This window comes from Paramormyrops kingsleyae, chromosome 3 (assembly GCF_048594095.1).
Source record: "Paramormyrops kingsleyae isolate MSU_618 chromosome 3, PKINGS_0.4, whole genome shotgun sequence".
In the NCBI taxonomy this organism is placed as follows: Eukaryota; Metazoa; Chordata; class Actinopteri; order Osteoglossiformes; family Mormyridae; genus Paramormyrops; species Paramormyrops kingsleyae.
In genome coordinates, this window is record NC_132799.1 from 31204266 (window position 1) to 31227300 (window position 23035).

At 43.9% G+C, this 23035-nt stretch overlaps 2 protein-coding genes across 8 annotated transcripts in view; both read left to right on the forward strand.

The window, feature by feature from the left end:
- ntf3 (neurotrophin 3) overlaps positions 1-10322 on the forward strand; it is a 31072-nt gene extending 20750 nt beyond the window's left edge. For 6 of the 7 annotated variants that reach the window (XM_023841344.2, XM_023841342.2, XM_023841341.2 and 3 more), the window contains one exon: positions 9482-10322. In XM_023841344.2, coding sequence (XP_023697112.1) covers positions 9503-10303 — 801 coding nt within the window. In that variant the 5' untranslated portion in view covers positions 9482-9502 and the 3' untranslated portion in view covers positions 10304-10322. Of the gene's footprint in view, positions 1-5035; positions 5599-9481 lie in introns of those variants that run through there. The other variant, XM_023841337.2, reaches the window with a different exon arrangement.
- Positions 10323-15852: 5530 nt separating this feature from the next.
- On the forward strand, positions 15853-21393 carry LOC111859034 (uncharacterized). Its single transcript, XM_023841346.2, has 6 exons — positions 15853-16154; positions 17477-17519; positions 17844-17966; positions 18052-18120; positions 19891-19986; positions 20946-21393. Exons 2-6 carry the CDS (start codon positions 17478-17480, stop codon positions 21069-21071), a joined length of 456 nt encoding a protein of 151 aa, XP_023697114.1. The 5' UTR covers positions 15853-16154; position 17477; the 3' UTR covers positions 21072-21393.
- The last annotated feature ends 1642 nt before the right edge of the window (positions 21394-23035 follow it).

The window sequence follows — 23035 nt, forward strand, 5'->3', positions numbered from 1 at the left end:
GGACAGAGTAGTGGGCGTGTTGAAAGGTTAGTGGGCGGGTCGAAAGGTTAGTGGGCGTGTCGAAAGGTTAGTGGGCATGTCGAAAGGTTAGTGGGCGGGTCGAAAGGTTAGTGGGCGGGTCGAAAGGTTAGTGGGCGGGTCGAAAGGTTAGTGGGCGTGTCGAAAGGTCACTGGGCATGTCAAAAGGTCAGCAGGTGTGTCAAAAGGATAATGGGCGTGTCAAAACCTTAGCAAGCATATTGTGAGGTCAGCGGGAGTGTCAAAAAGTCAAAAGCATAGGAAAAGTATCAGCCTATATGAACAAATATGAAACAGACATTTAATTATAGATATCTGTTAATCATATTTATTGACCTAATGTACACTCTCAGAATAAAAGGGTAAAAATTTGTACATTTGCTTGTCACTGGGGCTGTATCCTCATGGGCCTGCCAATTGTAACCTTAGGGTAGGCAATCGTACCTTCTAAGGTATATATATGGACTCTGAGGAACCATTAATGGTATATGAATGCTGTTTATACCTTTGGGAGTCCATTCCTATATCTTAAAAGGTACAATTATAAAGGTACAGCCGAGTGAGAAGCAAAGGTCCAAATTTCTGAAAGTGTATATGCCTGGTAAATAGCTGGTCTCATTCTGAAATAATGTTTATTGACAGCATTTTCGGCCAATAGAAATAAGGTTTGGGCACGCCTGCTCTATTGCACACGTCACCTTTTGACACACCCACTTCACCAGTCTGCAGAGACCCACACTTTCCTTTTACGGCAGCATGAGCGCCCCCATGCATCCTGATGTGGCACGGCACAGCTAAGGGCTCAGACTCTGATGACAGTGCGGCACTTGGGATGAAGACAGCTGGGCACCGCAGTGGCAGGACAGATCAAAAGTATACATGTTGTGCTTAGACACCAGCCAAACCAGTATTACTACAAGATGTGGACCACTTCCCCTTTCTCCCATTACAGCCCTCAAAAAGCCCAGATGTTTTCATCAAAATAAAAACACCAAATGTCATATTTTACTAGATTATCTTCGGTGTAGAAACAGCACTCAGATAAAGTAAAACGTTTTGGCACTTAAAATTATATCCTGTAACAGGTTAATTACATGTCATTGACCTATGTGAGGGATTTATGGCTGTCCTTATTTGCCACAAGCGGTCTTACCTTTTGGTCAGTGCCCTGCTTTGACCCCTGCCTGTCCTCACAGGGGAATAATATGCTTAGAGAATGCTGCCTATTCAAAGCCTTGAGGCGTCTTCTAGCAAATGTCAGGTATTGGTGCATTTGTAAATGCACAAGATATGTGTGCTGCTCCTGCTGACAAGCAATGCACCACATTTAGGCTGCTCATGGAGAAATCTGGGAACCATAAGTGACAAACTGCCCCCCTTAACATCTGCAGGAGGTAGGATAGGCAGGAGTTAGGAAGGGAGCCTCTTGTTTAACTGGGGACTGGTTTGTAGGTGGTGCGTTTTGATCCTCACTAATGCCCAGGCCATTGCAAAAGTTCTGGACAACTTCACAGTGGCAGACACTTAAGTTAGTCATTGTGAAAGCCGTAATATTCTGCGTTAGAGGCACTTTTTTAAGCCGTGAAGGACAAATAAACAACAGCAGCGAGTAACGCTGGCCCTGTGAAATGTGGCACTGCACGGGTTTATCCATATTTCATTACTGCTCTTCCTATCCGTCATTCCCAACGTAGCCGAACACAAAACGTTTTTTATTGCTCACATTTTTCCTACCCGAGTCTAAACAGCTGACGATATAAATAGGGTTGCTAGCAGTTTGGGAAAGAGAAGATCCAGATATTTCAGATTATAATACATTCATAAACCCTGCATTGTGGCTTAAGCGCATTTCTTTATCAAGTAGCGTATTGCCAAGTATTTTTCGGGTATCCTGCTCTTTCGTATCCAGTGTTTCTCACAGCTGGTATGCACTTTGTAAACTGTAACTTTTCTGTAGAAAATGACCACTACGATTAAAAAATAATCGGCACTGCTGGGGCTATCTGCTGCCAAAAATAATCTACTACATGAAACCAATCCAAAATTTACACAAGAGATGTTGGAGATGTCCTTGCATGTTAACTCTGTGTATTTCCACGCCTACTTTCAGCAAGACTGGCTATTTGGTTGTAGTTTCCGACAATTATAAAGCCTTAATGAGCCGCATGCTATTAGTACACTTTCACGAACAGTTTTATTTCAGCTAAATGCGACCGCAAGATGTTCTAATGAATGGGAAACATGCTTGCTTTGGGTCACTATTAACGTGTTGTCGATCACCAGCTTTAACCAGCTAACTAGAGCTAATGGTTTTGTCGAGGCTCGTATCACATATGCAAACTCCGGTGTCAGTGATGCAGCTGTTTCACTATAGGCTATAGAATTAAAATTAATTCGTCACTAGAAGCACATGGACGGCGCGGAGGCGTTTTCTGTTTACTCGGAAGTGCAGTGGGTTTTACGTTTCATTAAATACTGTCGGTTTGTCGGGGAAGTTTGTTTGCGCATGTGTTTGGCCGCGGTTCCGTTTCTAGACAAACAATCCTAAAAAATACACGGCCAAACTTGCGCCTGCCAAGTCCCAAGACGTCCCAGGAGTGCCTTTCGCCACTTTATTATTAATGGAGACATTCTGCGAAAGAAAGTTTATCGCATGTTACTCTCAGTTAAAGTTTACAGTTCAGTATGTGAATGAAGCAGGATGCCTGGACATAGTACGGCACATAAACTGGTCAAATAAATACGCAAATTAATAGATGCCACTTATAATTTCATAGTAGGCTATGTTTATGATGTTTCAAGTCCAGTTTTGCCTTACTTTCACATTTCGGTGATTTTCGTTGTTCTTATTGTATGTATATAGCCTATACAAGATGTAACTCTATTATGTACACGTGCTCGGTAACGAAAGGAGCCTGAACTTCAAAGGGAATCATATGGCTGCAACTGAATATATACAGCATGCAGACAAGGTACAGACAGAGGTACAGTTACTGTGCAGCTGAGATGCCTGATCTAAGTCATTTTAAAAATGGTATGCTTGTTGGTGCCAGACATGGTGGTTCCAGGATCGCAAAAATATCCGCCCTCCTGGGATTTTCTGGCACTACAGTGTCTAGAGTTTGCACAGAATAGTTGGATAAAAACATACAGTCAGTGTAGGTTCGGCTGCAGAAAACATCATGCTGGAGGTATCAGGGTGAGTGCAGAAAACACCTGGCTGAAAATGTAAAAATAACAGCTGGCCGAATGGCATCTCCAAAAGCACAACTGCACAACAGTATTTCCAGAGACAAAAGGGGATCCTACCTAGTACTACATAACTGTACCTAATAAAGTGGCCACTAAGTCTGTTTAGTCATTTTCGGTATTTTATTGTATAGTACTGGTCATAAATGCTCATTAGACACCTTTATGAATTTTTTTTTGTCGTTCTCCACAGGATCTTGTCCTAAACGTTTGTAGAAGGGGTTTTAATTCATGAAGGTGAAAATTTAATATAGATCAGACAACGACTTTGATAGCTGTGGAATTATTTTTTTTACATTACAAGTTCTTGCCCATTGGTTACCAGGACGTCAAGCTGAAAATCTAAGTCTTGCTGTAATTCTTCATATTATTTTCACCTGTTTTTTTTTTTTTTTGATAAGGCATTTACTTTCTATAGCAGTGCAAAGCAGTTGTTAATCTCCAAGCAATCCCAGTGGAGTTAAAAGCTCAGATAGTCTTAGGTGATATGTAATGTACCTACAACTGAAACTGTGCTTCGGAGATATTTGTATATTCTATCATTGCTTTGTGGTCAATATCCTGGATTAGGTGAAAAGCACGTGTCTCTGCAATTGAACCAGTTAAGTTCCCAACAAACAGAAGTAAATCAGAAGGTGAGCTTCAGCTACACCTGATCATTGGCTCTTGCCACAGAAATACTTTTCAAGCTTGTTCAAATTTCAGCATTAAAAATGCTTCAGGTCAGAGTGACAGGAAGGAAAAATAGATAAAAACATATACGCATGTCACAAGACTCTTATATAAAGAGCGAACTTCCCGTTAGACTGAGATGGTTCTTACAGCCTCCTGTGAGGGCCAATTGTACGCAATCAATAGCATTTTTAAATGTGCTTCCGGCAATGCCGTATCTTAGGTACTCTGCTTCTCAAAGACACCAGGCTTTGGGCCACTGAGCTCTTAACAATGCTGACTTGTGCTTTAGAAAACCATAAAAAGGTTCAACTTGCCAGTCCCTCCGTTAGTTATGCCTGCTCTGTGTTATCGCAGTGTTTTGGCCTAGCGGCCCCGCACCCGATCCCCTGATCGTCAGTACACTCCCCCGGCCATATATGCCCCCGACTCCCCACGGGCATGTAGGCCACATCACCTTATCAGAGGGCGGCCATCTTGTCGATTGCATAACTCCAATAGTGTCTCTATACTTTGGTTAAATAAAGAGAGGAATTTTGCTTCAGGTACCATCGAGGCATCTGTGATGTGAGAATGCTGCCTTTTATCAGGAAAATTGTCTTTTACACTGCAGGCAGAATATCGGCGTCTTCCGTTTTTGTTCAGTAGCAATTGATCAACATAAGGAACGACTCATCTTCTATCTGTCTAACTATCAAGGATTTGGGCCTCTGTCTTTTATTTTAGGTTCTTTCTTTCTGGTCCGTCATTTTCCTAAGCAGTGTGTGCAAATTCTTGCTTGAGACCGGACACTGTGTGGTGCCAAAGCTTATAGATTCGCTCAAGGACCTGTAGACATCCTGGCTTCCGTTAATGCCGTCCTTTCAGATGTGATGCTGGATCAGGTGGACACAGAAACTTAGCCTCAGTGCGGTACAAGGACTCATGAAGGTCAGTGTCCTGACACGAGTGTGACGTGTAAGAAGAGGACGAATACAGAGTCCTTTTAATGACATTCAACCACGGACTTCGGCTATTAATGCTGTTACAGATCATTCGCTTACTCCAGTCAGAAATTTAATCAAAATTTAATCGAGCAGTAAAGATCAAGATGAGTAGGGTCAATTTGACATTGTAAAAAATGACTTTGTACAGAAATGTCATAGAGCTGTAAGCTGTAGTATGTTGACCTGTGAGAGTCACCAGAAAAAAAGTGCTAATGTTGGCATTTTTAACCTTAACTTTCCACTGGTCATTTTCAGAATTGTGCCCTGCAATGGACTGGCATCCTGTTCCTCCACCTCTGTGTCCTTTACTGCCTCAAATAGGCTCCAGATCGACAGCAACCCTGTACTGGAAGATGGACAAATGGATGGATATTCAGTTCCGATTAATGAAATAGTACATCGCAATATCACACACACAATGTATATTTCCTTATACATCTTTTGAAAATGCAGATTCACATGATCAGCAGATATAGGCCTTCCAAATGCAACTGGGTACAGGACTACAGTTTCAGCACTGCTATCACAGAACATTCATCCATCTTCCATAACCGCTTAGCCAGTACAGAGTTGCAGTGAAACTTGAGCCTATTCCAGGATGCATAGGGCACAGGGACATTCTGGCCTGGACACCAGTCTGCTGAAGGTCATACACACACAATCATATACTCTGGTCAGTTTAGAGATGCCAGATGACTTAACTGCATGGATATGCAAACTCTGTATGAAGAGCTTGAGATGAACCAAAAACTGGAGATATGAGGGCTGTAGTGTTTCGTAATGCATGTTTGCATGAAATATTTGATATATGAATGGATTGCCTTGAGGGTACATGAGAAAGTAAACTTACATGTGAGATGTAAGCGCTGTCAGACTTGTTGAACCTCTGTTTCTCGAAGTGACTGTAATTTAGCTAGAGGTTTATCAACAGCTGGAAGAACATCTGAAGAGACTTCCTTATATCTGAGAAGGGGGCGTTTTAATTCAAACAATGGCTGGGTTATTTTTTAAAAAAAGAGACGCCTACCCAATCTGTCAATGAAATGTACATTGCGAAGCTTCATTTTTCCATGACGCCAAAAGCGATTTGGGCTTTTGCTTTTGTGTCGAGTTCAACTTTTGTGAAAACCCTGATGTGCTCAATGTTATAAATGCAAAACAAAGTATGTGTACGTAATTTCATAGGGTGGGCCGTAGGTTCACCTGGCACTGAACTCAGGTCGGCCTGCGACTGTGTGGATAGGATCTGCAGTCATGAGTTTCTAGCTTTCTGAGAAAGGGAACAAGGGCCTTTTACTGCGAGTAGAATACGCCTCTCAAAGGCACAAAGGGATGGGTACCACTGAATGTATAGGTGTGTGCAACTGCAGACAGTTTTCATTCATTCAGGACTTTGTTTCCCTCTTTTTTATAACATTAGCTACAATTACTTTTACATGCCCAACAAGTAGGTGACAGGTTTCCGCAACAGAATCATAATGGCCCCGAATGGCACACAATAGAAGCTCCGGTTGTTTCTAATGTACTGTAATGCAATGTCAAGTATAGTATGACTTTTGACTTTGCCAAGTCTGAAAGCCTCTTCTGTGCTGTAAAACAAACTGAGGTTAGACAGGTTGCTACAGGCAAACATTGGCCACAGATGGTCCCTCTACCCGACTTTGTGGATCCTTTAAATACGTTTCTTCCGATTACCCCTTTTAAAAATACTTATAACTGAGCGATGAACCGAATCAGATTCCAGATGCCGGCGCCATCCATTTTGTTTTTCTTTTGTTAAGCTTTTGTGCGTCGTGAGCATCCCGTACGACCCATTATGACAAATTAGCATTGATGCTAGTCGATGATAATCGTTAAAAACTCACGCTGTTGCATTTATGAAACGGAGCAGCGGTGCTAAGGCACCGCAGCGGCATGGTTCTCCGTGAGCCGTTGCCCGTAAGGTGACTTTGACGCTCCGTCGTCACAAGGTGGCAGCCGTGCGTATAACAGGAGGCCGTGACTGCAACCAGCAAGGGGTCCTTGGCAGAGCAAGGACACCTACAAGATAGTTTCACGTAAAAACCTCCGACTGTTTCCTACATTCGTGTGTTTAGGAGGCCCCTTTCTCGACATCTTCATCTTCTGCCAGAAAGGTCACTTGCCCAGATTTTCATTTACATCCTTAATAAAGACTGATATCAGATGCTCATTCCTTGCATGAGACGCCTGTTTGGTTGCACATGACGTACGTCTTGTGACGTATGTGTCACGTTTCCAATGGTGACACTCAAGCATCATGAATCATGAAATTCACGATGTGTCAGTGTGGCAAGATTTTACCACCTCAACATCTCCATAAACTAGCTTACATCCACGATCAGGTGATGATTTTCTCTGATCACCTTTACACGTGGCTCACTGCTCGACATACACTGGAGGTGAACCGCACTTCTGCATTGCACGGATGAGTTCATTCATAGGTCACACAGTTACCATGACCCTCCTAGCTTACTGTGTGCCACAACAAAGCACATAGTCAACCTAACCCTCCCCAAGCTCCAGGTCTGCGTGTTGGAAAGCGGGACTGGCCTCATCACTCTAACGGTGAATTGCTGCTTTTGCAAAAGTCCAGCTTAAGGTCACCACGCAGCAAATACTCGGACGCCGTTCCACGGGCGTTTGAAGGGGCACCTGCACTGGCTTGCGTGATTCCTCGCTCTGCGTGAATCCCACAGGAGAGGTTCTTAGAAACCTCTCTCTGGATGAATCTCTTTCCGTGGTTCTGTTTTCATGCATTGAGTCACATCTGCTTTCCTCCCGGCTTGTAGCAGTGAAAGAGGAAAATGAAATAGAGGAGGCATGATTAAAGATGTTTTTTTTTCTATTTTTGTTGAGGCACAATGGTTGGTGACCTAGGTGGGGCTGCTTATACTTGAGGGGCCCTTTGAATAGCAGCTTGTAGCCATTGCTAATGACTGTCACACCTACTCACTGCCGCCGTGAAACGTTTACCTCATGATTCATCAATCACGTTAATAACATACTGGACTGCTGCACCTTCCTGAGGGTACCCCGGGTCAGAAAACCCACAGAAATGGCTTCTGGAGACAGCCGCCTTGTGGGACGGTGCATCTGAAATGTCAGAGGAGTGGCACCTACAGTATGCTGTGCTCCTCTGGGATTGGCATGATGTATGGTTTTGCAGATTATTAGTGATACCCGTGTCCTCCTGATGTTCGTTTTAGAAGCCGCCTCTCCCCCTCACTCCTCCTTGACCTTTGACCCCCCCTGCCTGCCGTGTGCAGCCTGCCTGAAAGGCTTATGAGGAATCACATTGACTGATGGAGTTCAGACAATCACTGCCACCTTAAAAACCAAGAAAATGGCAGCGGCTGCTTGTGTGCTGAGTCGCCACTCCCAGAATCTGCTGACCTGGACATTGGCGCTGAATTATTTATGGCTACAGCTGTGTTATTTATTTATTCAGTCATTTGTTCGTGAGTATTGTCAGAACAGAGCTGAATCTGACTCAAATGCCTAACTAGCATGCTTATGTTTGTTCTGAGTATATTGTATTTATGGGGTCAGAGGTACCTGGGCTGAACTTCCAGCATCAAGGGGAGTTGCCTGGATTCTTACTCCATTTGGCTTTGTGTTACGATCTGTCACATGATCTTTTATTGCTCTTTTAAAAGACTTTTCATTATATATGGTACTGAACTGAACCCTTGTGCCTAAAAGCTTCGCTGTTCTGAAACTGACTTCTCACTGGTCACAAACAACCAACAATCAATTGTGGTTGCAGTTTTTCACTCCATAGAAAAGCAAAACACCTTCTAAAGTATTTAAATGAAGGATATGGGGTGTTTGGGTCTGTGTGTTAGAGCTTATTCCTAAATTTATTTGCTAACATGCAGACTTCACTTACTGCAAGAGATTTTATGAGCTGCGATGTTAGATTGAGCAGCAAAACATCAGGGTCTGCATGAATGACTCATGGACTGATTAATCCCAGCAAAGAGTCCCTGAGTAGTTAGGGAATGACAATGAGCACAGAGTAAGGTCTGCCATTTCTTTGTCAAGAGGTTGAGAAGGCCGACAGGCAGCCTGGCTCAGCAAAAACGTCCTAATAGCTGGACCAAATGGGATCATAGCTGCAGTTTGTTGTTGATGCGTCTCATGAGACTGCATGTGTAACAGGCATACTGCTTGGGGGTAAATGGCTGTAACGTATGGCCAGGTGCAGGTGCAGGCTGCCTAGTTACTTTGCTAGCGTGATTTATTAGCCTGTTGATGCTGTTCAACTACAAGCATAAGATGTTAAACTGTCGGGTGATCGCGTGGTGTGTAGGAGTTGTAGCATCAAAAAGAGTTTTCCCAGTTATTGACAGAGTTTAACTTTTATTAGTTATTCTCTATTTTCATAGCCTTTTATAGAATTTCTCAATTCAGGCCCAACGTACATAGAGCACACTTAACACTCAGGGCAGGTTAAGATGAATACTTCATGGTATTATTGCTATTCTGTTGAGAAAAGCATGGATGAAGCCGACGGCCTCTTTGTTTCTCTGTAGATTATTCAGGTGAATCTAGTGATGTCCATTCTGCTCTACGTGATGTTCCTCGCGTACCTGTGCGGCATCCAAGCCATGTCGATGGACAAGCGCAGGCCCACACCGGATCCGGTCAACTCGCTCATCATCCGGCTGCTACAGGCGGACATCATCCGGAGTCAGAGCGTTGGGGAGACCCCTGGAGCCAGGGCCGAGACAGCGTCCAACGGGCCCTGGGGCTCGGATTACCTAGGGGAGGCGCCGGCAGGCCGCCGCGTCCTTGGCGGCGACGGTTATCCAGAGAGGATGGCTCTGGGCTTCCGGAACGTTCCGGACTTGAGTGAGGAGCTGCTCCGGCAACACAAGCGGCACAACTCACCGCGGGTGGTGCTGAGCCAGAGGCCACCGCTGCAGCCTCCGCCTATGTATTTAGGCGACGACTACGTAAGCACCGCGGAAATGGGCAACAAGACCAGGAGGAGGCGCTACACGCAGCACAGGAGCTACCGGGGCGAGTACTCGGTGTGTGACAGCGAGAGCCAGTGGGTGACGGACAAGACCAGCGCTGTGGACATCCGCGGACGCCAGGTCACCGTCCTGGGCATGATCAAGACCAGCGGCTCGGACGTGAAGCAGTACTTCTACGAGACCAAATGCAAGAGCAGCAAGCCGGTGAAAGGTGGCTGCCGGGGAATCGACGACAAGCACTGGAATTCACAGTGCAAGACGTCGCAGACCTATGTGCGGGCATTGACCTCGGAGAAGACCTCCGTCAGCTGGAACTGGATACGGATAGACACGTCCTGTGTGTGTGCGCTGTCGCGCAAACGCCGCAGGACATAGCGGCTCAAGACGGGCACAGCTCTGCTGGGGTGGGTGGGGGGCGGATGGGCGGGGAAACACGGGGGGGGGGGCACCATAAATATAAATTATTATTTAACTTATATGAATTGCATGTAGTGTATAAATAGTGTACATATGATGTATGAAAATATGTGTTATTTATTTAAGTCTTCATCCGAGGAAAACTGAGAGGATGAGGTTACAGAGCACACAGGACTCAGTGGTAAGACTACGTGCCTTTGCTTGAGCACCATGTTGGCTGACGGGTGTAGCCGAGTTCCTTTCCGCTCCGCACATCCGAGAGAGGCTTCACCGGAAGACACGGCTTCCATCGGAAGCACTGCTTCACTACAGTATTGGTCATTGCTGTTCTCACCCTCTCTTAACGGTACTGGCACGCCAGTATGGTTCTTCAAAATGTAAAAGGATAATCATTATTTATATACGTGTCCTTAGTGTACAGCGACTGTTTACTTTTGAACATGTGGAACTTGGACGATGGAACTTTTATTTTTTGATACGATCAATGGCCTTGTCATGCCATGAGAGAGCGGTTCCCGTGGTCTTCATGTGTGGTTTGCCGAGTCATTTTGCTCAGTGCACGCATACGTACCCAGGGATCGGGTACGTTATGTTGCCGAAACGAACTGGGACTGTGTTCGTTGCTGGGATGCTGCCTTTATCCTGAAAACTCCAAGTGATCAGGGAAAAGCCGAGCCAAGTGGCACTACTGCCATCCACCCGGCGCTTTCCTGTGCTCGTGGCTGTTTGGGGAACGGGTCGCTATTCAACGAGGCAGGCGGCCTGCATTCCGTCATCCGGCCGCAGCTGGGAGACTCACGTCTGAATGCCTGCGACGAAGTTTGCCACCAAAGAACGACACTGCTTGTAAAACTAATGATATAATTGTCACACCGTTCCATTACAACGAGCCAATTGTCGTTAAATATATATATAACAGATAATTAATCCATCTATCCATTCCATCTTCAAACCACTTTTCCAATAAACGATTGGTGTGGTCCTGGGACTCGATCCCAGGCGGTACAGGGCACAAAGCGGGGGACACCCTGGACAGGATGCCAGTCCATCACAAGGGGTATAATCATAAATTATGTACAATTATTTGTGAAATGTCAGCTATTGGATTAATACACTTCAGATTCTCAGTAAAAGGCAGTGATGGGATCATTTTGATTCCAGACAATCATGTGCAGCAAGAGAGGCCAAGATTTGCTTTGTAATTAGTATTTTCACCTTTTAAGTGGTATGTGTATGAAGGATAAAATGATTTGACCCAGATTAGAAGGTCCATTCACCAGATCAGTAACTGGAAAGTGGCAGCGTGTGGGTGTTTCAGTGACATTCGAAACTCAGTGTGCTGACAAGCCACCCCCCCCCCCCCCCCCCAAACACACACACGCCATGTGAGTCCCGCTCGCTGCACCCAGCTTACTCTCCAGAAACCCAAAAGGCTTATGGGAATTCACATTTGATGATGCAGTTCAGGCAGCCATCTTAAACACACACACACACACAGGTTTCTAATCATGTCTCTGTGGGGACTCTTCATTCATTTCTATGGGGAAAATCTAATCGCAACATGACGACCATAACCCCTACCCAGCCCTAACCATGAGTAACCTAACAAAATACGAGATTTTTGACATTTTTAGTTTCTTGATTGCAGTCACAGATCTTTATATAATTGAGTTTCCTCTTGTGGAGACCAAAAATGGTCCCCAGGACATCAAAATAGCAGGTTTTTATTCCATCATGGGGACAGTGTTATATATACATAACCCACACGTGCACACACGCACTAAAACATCCTTCATGATTTTCAGAGAGAGAGATTTTCAGGCAAACCTAAGAATGTTGTTACCGTTAGGAATGGTCTTACTAAGATGATGTCAGGCTTCTTGTATGAAATGTATCTACTCCCGATTTTATGGTGGTTTGGTCCTCGTGAAGGTGATCTGAGGAGCTGAGTGCTCTGCCCTCACACCCTATATGTGTAAAGGTGGAGTTTCTTTTATGTAAGAGTTCCTTTCAGGTGTGGATTTACAGCGGAGGACTGCAAGGTCTCTCCGGCATCTTGTCCTGGTGCGGTAACCTCAGTAAACAATGCTGCTGTCGGGCCGACACCGTCGAATCGCCTCACTCGTAAGAAGGGTTACATTCAGGGTCGGCTCTACCCTTTCTGGGGCAAAAGGCAAGAACCAATAACACTGATCGTTTCAACTCCCTCGCAACGCAAATAATTTGGGGGCCTATAGGCAACTGCTTGTTCTGCCTGTAGAGGCATCTAGAGTCGGCCCTGGTCACATTTCCCGGGGCTCTTTGATTCAGGTATTCCAGCACAAGGGTAGGAACGCAGGCAGACAGAAAGGTCACAGATATGACTGCAAGTCAGTAAGCTGCTGCTCATGGTCCAGCATATGCATTTTTCAGGTCTGGTGGAGAAAATTCAATACTGATCATTGGAGACTCGAACCTCTGACAGCAGCAGGTTTTAAAAAAAAAAGCAAAAAAAATAAGTGTGACCAAATGAGTGTGATACATTTGTTGTTCCCAAGAAACTTTGGAGCATATTTATAGCTGATGGTGACTTTAATTGGGGAAAAAAGCAGAGGACATATGTAGCCCCAAGTCACTCACTGAAGCTTATTAGGTTGAATCCGATGACACTGAGCTTCACACGCATGCTTTATAGGCCTTTGTTTAACATGTTAACGGGCGTATGAGTGTGACACATCTCAGCCAGGTCAGGGGCAGGCGTGCGGGGAGCGTGACGGCATCGCAGGGCTGACACGCTTACTGTGGCTTGTGAAAAATCACAGGCATCCTGCAAGGTAGGGTTAGGGGAACGTCTGGGGGTGGGGGGGGGGGCGGTCCCACTCTGCCACTGTCCTACCAACCCAGCTTGAGAGAAAACAATGTCTAGATGTGTGAAAGAAACTATTTTTCACGATCTTTAATGAGCGACACACTTTAGGGTCACAGGATGGACAGACGGGAATGATGGATATTGTGACTGGCGAGCTGGGTTTGAGTTACGAGGAGAGAATGTCGAGAACGAGAAATGCTGTCGCATCCACGCCTCCTTCAGTCCCCAGCCAAAGGCAGAATGTTTCCTTAACCTAACCGGGGAACCCAGACGGATTCATTCATCAGTGCAGTGAAAATGCAGCCTTCACTAAGGAACTCATTTGTCTCAGGATACAAATCTGTGTTTTTATGTAATTATACTAAAGTCTCTGAGTGCATTGCTGAAAATAAAAAACTACTCCAGTGTGGATCTTCACATGACATTTGCCAGTAACAAAAAGAACTCAAACAGTCTTTTCTTATGTGTTATGCAGTGAATAATATTACAGTATATCGTCACGATCCGATGAAAACCATGTATGTCCACTTCTAGATGATTGTGACTTTTTACTATAGGTGGAATGTGCCCATTCTCCTCTGTCTACTGATAGTGTTTGAAATCAATGAAAAGTCATTTATTTAACTGGTATTTATGATTGTACTAGTTAACATTTGTACTTATAAAGGTCATTTGTGTGGATTACTTTATATTATATATACTAATTCTAACAACTTAGAGTTGATAGCTAGACCAACATCATTGTTAATTGCGAATATAAAGCGAGATTAGTTTATATCTTGTTCCCTCTGACCCAACAATCCATGTAAGTCCTTTTAAAACATATAACCGTTCACTGACAGCTGTGTAAAGTTAGGTCCCTCTTCATGGTGCTAATGGTGTCTCATTATCTTGTTATTGGTTTATTTGGAACGATCTGAGAATTTTTTTCAAGCTCCTGAAATAATGTAGTTTTGGAGATACGTGTTTTTCATTGGACAGTGACAATATCCTGCTCAGCTCGTGTCCAGCTTGACAAAACAAACTGTGTTAGCCATCAATGTTACAGCTGTGGTCTCGTGACAAATGCCATGTTTCTTTAAGCTGGAATCAAATACTGTGTCAAGGACATAATTTAACATAGCTGAAACATTGTCTTTTTTTAGGAAAAAATTGACGGTGCCAAAAAAAAAAAGAAAAAACGGTAACATAGCGGTAAGAGCAATCTGTTTGAAAATGACATGAAAAGCATTCTCGGTCACCGACAACTTGCTGTTGTATTTCGGATGGACGTTGCACAATGAAGTACTTTTCTGCTGCCTGATGTGATCTGCCCCCCTGTGATGTCCACCTCGTCCACGCCACGGACCTCGCCGGCTTGCCCTGTACAATATCATCCTAAACTGCCCGGCAGTAAACGATACTTGATGAAACTTAATAGACGTTTGCACAGAATGACCCTCTTTTTCTCCTTTGGAACCAAAACAGGGCCTGAAGTCTGTGTGAAACATCAGAATAAACTTAACCATGTTTTCTATGACCTAAGGGCTGCTGCTTCCTTTGTCCTTCCTGTCAGCGGTTGGGGAATCCCGTGTCAGTCAGGCAGGAGGGTCGAGAACCTCCACACTCATCAGATATGTGAATTTTTTACATCACCTCTTTCGGATGTCAGCTTCATTAAATATGAAGAAGTTGTATTAGGACCACAGTATCCCTTTCATTCAAATATCTATAGTTTCAATACTGACCACAAGAATTCCGGTTCTCTAGGAGAAGGATGGGCCTGCAGCAGAGAGGGTGATCAGTCTCACAGAGGTGGAATGTCAGTGGAGGCATATTACACGTTTCCTCATTTTTGAGCTTACGGCGTTGTGTTACAAGTTCAGGGCGAAGATGGCACAGATATAAACACAATGAGATCTGAACACCAAAGGCCATTCAGATGCCCTCATGTAATGGCCTACTATAAGGAAGCTATAACCTTGTCATTGGTTCCACTCATTAACTGTTGAGACAAAACCTCTATATTATAATGTTGTATTCTGTAACCTCTTTTCAGATTTTATTTAGACCCAGAATAATAGGAACGTGGGCAGCTTTTAGCCATACATACACTGACCCAAACTCATTTCATTATTTGTTGATGTTTAAACACAATTAGCACAATGGATTTAAAATAGTCTCCGAGGTCCCTAGGGTAACTATTAAATATCTCTCTCTGTGATATGTCTGTAACCAAATTTGCACAAACATGCCTGTATGATGCATTCAGTTCATACGGCACTTAGCTGTAGTTACAGCTGACTGATTAGAGAACAGGGGGAACATCCCAGTGAGCAGATGCCCTCAAACAGCAGGCTGGATCCCCTGTGGGGGTGTCCACTCCCCACCCCGGCGCATCCTGTCCCCTGTCCGAGCGCAGACTCTTTCAGAACATGGACTGAAACCATGCCAGACACAACCCCAGCTGAAAACTCTCATGTCTCTAGCTGGATGATGCAAAGATTCCTCCAAACCCAGAGGACTTACATCACCAAAACACAATTTCCAGATGCATATCTATCCGCCTTAAATGCGATGTGCTGCACGAGTCTCAAACGGTGTACAGCTGTGTCGGAGAGACTCACATGAGAGCGAGCAATGTTTTGTGAGAGTGTAACAGTACACATCACTGTCCTCATACATCTCCCAGGCTATGAGGGCTTGGGTGAGGTGACTGTGATTCTGCCTGCCTTCGATCAATGCACCCCACGCCGAGGTGCTGTCTCAACGGGAATGCGCGATCGATCGGGTGAGGCGTGGCACGGATTGTTATTATCACGCTCGCGGCACTTCTGGCGGGCAGCTGCCAAAAATAGCGGCCGGGGGGAGCCCTCTGCTCTGGGCTGCTTTCGGACAGAGCCGGAACAGTAGCCGGGGGAGACCCAGCGAGTGTCACCGTCTGCACGTAGCTGGAGTCCAGGTGCTGCACCTCCACTACAGGTGAGTCGTAACCGGACAGTGATTCGGGCCTCCTGGCTGACCGAAAGTGCCTGACATTAGATGAACAGACAACTGAAATAGCTGATTATTTGCTTTGACATGGCCTTCTTTACCATGCCTGCAGAGGCATGCAGCTGCACTTTATCAGTCCGGTCAGATGCATGCACACTAGTTCTCAAATTGGAAAAGTGCAGTTTTTTAAGGAAAGACATTGAATTACTGTGGCATTATTCATAGAAGCTTCAAACAGGTTACAACGAAGAGGATCTTGAATCCACACTGGATTCTCTGAAGTCACTGAATGTATCAGCTGTATTAACTGAAAACAATTAACAATTAAAGAACTGTAAAGATGAAAATCTTAACTGATGTAAATGTGGCAAAAACATACTACAAATTTTGTTAAGCTTTTTCTTAATGGCAGACGCCTTTCTTCAAACCAACTAACGGGCCAGTGTTTTATAAACACTAATGCACCGATGTACAATTGTAATATACATTAATAATAACCTCATAATTTAATCATATAACACTCATCCATCCATTTTCTAACCTTCTGTCCCAGTCAGAGGCACAGAACTGCCTGGAGCCTACAGTCGTACAAAGTGTGGATTTATTTTAAAGAGCTTAAATTCTAGTTCTGCTGACATTATTGCCGTCTGCTGTATTTAAAGGCAATGACAGGCTGATTTGTGTTGGATTTGTAAGGATTACAGCATCTTGCCTGTTTTATTATGGTAGTTTACACACTTTGACATTTTATCTGTATATGTTGGCTCCTATTTATGTTGTTCGAGCAGCATGGTGTAAAACAACTCAGGAAACTGTGCAGGGCTGGAGCAGACGAGAGCTCGGTAATTGGGGGGATTTATAAGGAAGGTTCAAATAAAACCACAAATCAGATTCCATTATCCAGTTTTTGCCTTTAGCACTTCAGGTTCAAATATCTTTTATAAGGACATTTTTTTTCAGTCATACTTGACATGTTTTTGAAATTACCTATTGACATTATATCTATTGTTTGTCTTCCTTAATTATTGTGAGTGATGGACACGGTCCATAAAAGCCTCCCCCCCTCATGACTGCTAATTAAACTGTCAGGACAAGATGGTGTTGAATTTGACTTCACATACTTTTTGGAACTGGTCATGCGTTTTTCCTTAAATACTTCTGGACTTGTCAAATTACTCTGTGGTCTGACTTGTCAAGTTGTCAGGACCAAGGTTGAATCTAACAAAAATCTGACGCAGTGACACATGTTGGTTTATTCATCTTTGTTAATTAATAAACCTGTTGACTTTTTAACTGCCCTGTCTGTTCAGGATGTCTCATGTGAAGCGCTTTGAAGACATTCCCATGTCCAAGGTATGTTTCAGAAGGAAGTGCTCACAGCTTACAGAGAAAAAATGGCCTTTGCCATCACATCTCCTAAAGCAGTACAAAGGTCTGTTAAATCCACTCACGAGATTTCAGGAATCAATGATTATGACCACTAAGGTGCTTAATTTAATAACATCTCCATTTCAAGTTCAATTCATGTTATTTTCTTTTAGAAATTGCTAACAAAACAAAACAGAAAAAAATTGTATATCCCCTACTCAAAGATCTGCTTATAGATTATTTGAAAAGTACCTTCTACGTACAAAGCTTAAAGTCTTCCGTATTGGTCCAACGATCACCTCCTTTTAGGCAATGAGAGGGATTTGCAAAGAGGAAGACTATGCCTTTCTGGGCAACCTAGAGAAGTCACAGAACCAGTCGAAGGACACCAAGCACGTGGAGGATGAATGGAGAGGCAATCATGAAGACAGAGTGAGTGACACTGTGAGAAGAACCTATGTGGACCTACTTTGTAACATGAAGCCCAAGTCCAAAAGCAACAATCCTCAATCCACAGGTGAGACGGAGAGAGGAGCGAGAGAAGAAGGAGCAGGAGAGGCTGAGACAGATAGAGGAAATGAGGAAGGTATGCCTGTGACCTTCATGTGGACTTTGGTGGTTTAATCTGTACAGAAATGGCAAAGCCTCATCAATGCTAATAGCAAAGATACTGCTAATAGAAAGTTACTACTGAGTTACTACAAGTACAAATAATGAACAAATATAGTAGCTACTTGATAAAAGGTCCATCACGATTCATTAATGATGAATAAACATGAGATCAGTATGTAACTAAGACATAGTTTATAGTTAATTCATACATAAGTAATAGCATAATATACTATATTAGTAGAGCCCCTTCAAGTAAAGTGTTACCCAGAGATCTTCTAGAAGGAGTTCTGGAACACGTTGTGATAAATCGCATTAATACTGGATGATTTACATTAACACCTCCCCATCACGGCAATATAAATGTTTGTCATGTGACTGCAAAGCACAGCCTCTCTTCACTCTTGAACCTCCCTTTTGTTTTCAGGAAGCCACGGGTGCTTGGCTGTCGCTGTTTGGAAAACCGCCCATAAATGCAATATGCTGCATTGCATCAGTGTTTCTGACTTAAAGGACATTTAAAAATCCATAATACTGGACTCTCACTATAAAACCTCACTGTTCTGAATGTGCGCGTTACTATGAACAAAAAGCCTACAGGCAAACCCCAAAAGGGTTTTCTCAGTTTTTCTGCTTTTTCCACTGTTTATTTATAAATAACAATTCTTTGACAGTCCACGAGCAGCTAAACCGCTTCGTAGTGTGTCTGCACTACTACTGTTACACAGAAAAAAAAATCTTCCATCTCTCAGGATGTAAATTTCGAAAGTCTCTCGTAAGCCAGGCAGTGATTTACAGCTGCGTCTAGGATGCTTAATAACTGCGTTTTATTTATAACTGGTGTCTCTCCTGCTCTTCACGGCCTTCTTGACAGCAGGATGTCATTTACACACACACACACACACACACACACAAAAACAACATACACAGCACATTGCGCAGTGCAACCGTGTCACAGCCCAGAACCTTCTCGGCCATCAAAGATCATGTGGTCGCTGTTAAACGGTGGAAAGGAAGCAGTAGTCCTGCCCAAGGCAAACTGTCCTCATACTTTATGGGTATGAAAAGGGAAACATGTCAGTTATGTGTTGTAATTGCATGTCGTTCCCACTGATGTTCCAAAGTAAAAAGGGTTCCTTTGACATGAGGAGGTTTGGCCTTCTCTGCACGCACTTCAGTGTTTATGTGTTTGTCAGAGAGAGGAGTGAGGAAGGGAAAAGGGCAGGAAGTAAACACCGCTTCACCAAAGCTGACACTTCTCACCATATGGGTCTGCTTCGCAAAGCCCGGGGGGCCCTGACCATGTTTAATTGATGACAGTCTGCGTCACGGGGGTGGTGTGACCTGCCCAGAGTCCCACGCTTATTCCATCTGATGCAGATTAACATAAGCCAACATAATCTAGAAAAATAAATACCCCCCTCCTCCGAACTTACACCAAAACTATCCCTTTACTGCACGACAAGATGATGCAATTGCCTAACGATGAATATTTTGCACCAAAGAGACGCCCCCCAGTCATTCCAGGGAACAGGCTTTCGTACTGTAATTTGTCCAGCTCATAGCTCATGTGACATGAGTTACATACGTCTGACCAATCAGGGCAAGCAGAAGCAGCCTGAACCTTTGCTCTGAACCCCCGCCTTCTTGCAAACGCTCGACCTGGTAAGCTGATATATCCATTGACATGGGACCGATATAAATTCAGATCTGTAAAAATCTTTGGGCTCTTGTGCGCCACCTACAGGAAAAGGAGCAGCAGTGGAAGGAGCACGTGGGAGCGCTGGCCGCGGAACGGGAGGCGACCATGAAAGAGAGGGCCGTCCGGCTTCGTGACTTCAGGGTAAGTCTGCGCTATGGGAGGAGGCCCATCATTTTGAAGGACGTCCCACTTCCTGAACTCATTTCAAGGGTGCACAGACACGTGGGAATTCTGAGCCGCCAAACCAACCATGATTAAGAACCACGTGTGGAAGAACCCCGCAGAAGGCCACTGGTCATTTGCAGGACTGCTAAAACTCTGCCGTATCCTAGTACTGCGATTTCCCATTTAATGGTGACAAAGTGCCTTTGACACACCTCACCCTACAGCTGAATTAACTGGCTACACACGTGTGCACTTACCGAGGCTGGATGGTAGGAGTGACACCCACTATCAGGACTGGATCTATCTTTTTAGAGGCCCTAGGCAAAGCTTTCCCCACCAAGGAAATCGATGATCATTTCACTTCCTCCGCAGATAATTTGGGGGCCTATAGGCAACTACCAATTCTGCCTATAGCTAGAGCTGGGCTCGGCCACAACTGCTCTGTTTTCCCAGTTAGATTGCAGTTAAAAGTTCTGAAGCTACAGTGCCAGTAAAGTTGACACCTTACGCAAGAGCATCACCAGACACATGACAGGGGCTCGAGTATGAATCAATATTGCATTTCAAACCTGTCGTAATCATCTTCCCTCAGGCAGACTCTCGAATGAAGGCTCTCATGTCAATCTCAAAAAGGTATAATGAGGCGAAACTTTATAGTGTGCCAAAACCACGACGGACTATGCCGGATTTTGTTGTTGTTTGTAAGTCAAGTACCATTTCTTCAAGAACACGTAAAACTGAAATGCTGAAGCACTATTTAGTACTTTCCGGAAGGACATACCAAGTAACTTTCTCACATTGAATCCTGTAAGATTCTTTCCCTACATCTTAACCAAGAAAACGTTACCTGGAACCATATATTTGACTAAACGACCAAGGCAAACAGTTGATAGCAAATGCTGCCATGTTGGCAACCTGTCCTCTCAACTTTGCAGAGCTTCCAGAAGAAGGTTCTAGAAGAGGAGCTGGCGGCAAACAAGAGACTGGAGTGTGACGGGATTGAGAAAACTCCTCCTGAAAATGCAACACAGACCATTTCACCCAACATACACACACAGTAGCAGAGCTACACTCTAAGGCTAGCTGCCAGCACTCCTGTTCTGGATAATAGCTAGACAGCTTTTCATCCTGTAGAAGTAAGTACAAAAACCAGTTTGTTTTCGTGGTGTAGTAATATCTTTGCCAGGTGTACATATTTAGAATTCTATGTTTCACTGTTTGGTTTTGAAAAGACTAACCAACTCATTTTGTTATTATTGAGGAGAAATTGCTAGAACTAGCAGCATATCAGCTCTAGCTGGACCTGCTGAAAAAAGTCAAAAATCCCTTTTGAATTGAAATGTATGTGTCCTGTCTACTCCTATTAAACAGTTGGCTGCTGCAGAGAGAGTCTGTCAGCAACTGAGAGGTAAACACGCACTCCTGTCCCAGCACGCCCCAGTCATTCAGGGACAGAGAAATACCAAAATGCACACCGTTTCCTGGATAGTTTTTCCCACACGGCACAGTGCACAATGGGATGGGGGGAGTGAAGGTTGCAATTTGTTTTAAATGACGTTTTTATTAAAGAATGGATGTAGTTGTTATTAAGCAGAACCTAATAGCGTAGAATGCTGGTTGAAAAAGGCCCTGGGGTAAATGACACATTTATAGCAACCATCAAACAGTAAAACTTGCTACCAATATCCAGAAATCAATGCAAGATATCGCACAAATTTGTGATGGACTGGCATCCAGTCCATGGTGCACCCCTGCCTGTTGCTCTATGCTGGCTGGGATTGGCTCTAGGATCCCCATGACCTATGACCCTGTCCAGGATAGGAAGGTCTATGGTTAGATCAGTCTGTTGCAGAGGCAAATTCGGGGACTGGTGTTGTCTCACAGTGCCAAAATTATATCTGGCTTCAAGTCTGTATGTGCAGAGTTTGCATTTTCTTCCAGTGTTCACAGCGGTACCCTCTGGACATGCTGCTCATTCGGATGACTAGATTACTCTTGATGTAAGAGTTTGACGGAACAGTACTCTCTCTTTCTCTCTTATATCTCATGTATGTAAGCCCAAGGTGAGATAAACCCATTAGAACTGTCCCAACTTGTAAACTAATACAACTGGAATAGAAGTAGTTGCCTCTACCTCCATTTAATTTAAATCTATTCCAAACAAATTCGCGACAAAACCTTAGGAGTTACATACTTTGAATCAGAGCCACTGTACCAACCACCTACACAAATTTTGATCTCACATCTCTCTAACTTGAATGAAAAATGCATAATAATTCATTAGTATGTATTCCTATTACTACCATTTACACTTTACCCTTTGTTGAATGGCCACCTTACAACAATCAAAATTATACAGTCCTCCACCTCCCACTGTGGCCAGTAATTTGTAGCCGTTTCATCCTTGATTCTGCTCCACCACACTTGAAATAACCAGCAACATTTCAGGAGACACAGATAAAGCTTCTCGCAGCTCGTTCTGGTCAGTTGTTTTGTGAGCGATCACCAGTTTTTGCAGTCAACCTTCATGCCCAACAGCCCGTAAGAAAAAAATCTGCTTGGGATATTTTTTTTTACCCTCCACAGTGGTGAAGAAAACAAAGTGCTACTAGAGTCTCATTAGAAAAAAAACAAGGGAGTAGAATTATTTATTTCATGTGATTTTCTTTGGGAAGTCAAGATGTTTCACTGACATCAATGACACTACTAAATATCTGAAATGAGTGGTGAACTGTGAACATGTCCCTGCCACCTTCAAGCACAAAACTGACTGGCTACAAAACAGGAGCAACCAGAAATTGGCAAAACCTGTATCATCCATGCCAAAGCACATTTTCATTAATACATTCTGACCTGAGGTTGTCATGGCGACAAATTACAAAACATAAACGAATAAGCGGCTCTGCTTGCATACCTAAGTAGCTCTGGGAAGTTGTTAAATAGACCTGTTAATTTGCAGTGTTTGGGTAAACTGCGATTGACTTGGGATTGACTGTTTAGGAATGTCTACACTGGGCCTTTAAGT

Coding starts and splice junctions, on each gene's coding strand:
- LOC111859034 (XM_023841346.2), top strand. CDS start 17,478: ATGTCTCATGTGAAGCGCTTTGAAGACATTCCCATGTCCAAG. Junction 17,520..17,843: donor AAGACATTCCCATGTCCAAG/GTATGTTTCAGA, acceptor ACCTCCTTTTAG/GCAATGAGAGGGATTTGCAA. Junction 19,987..20,945: donor TCCGGCTTCGTGACTTCAGG/GTAAGTCTGCGC, acceptor TCAACTTTGCAG/AGCTTCCAGAAGAAGGTTCT.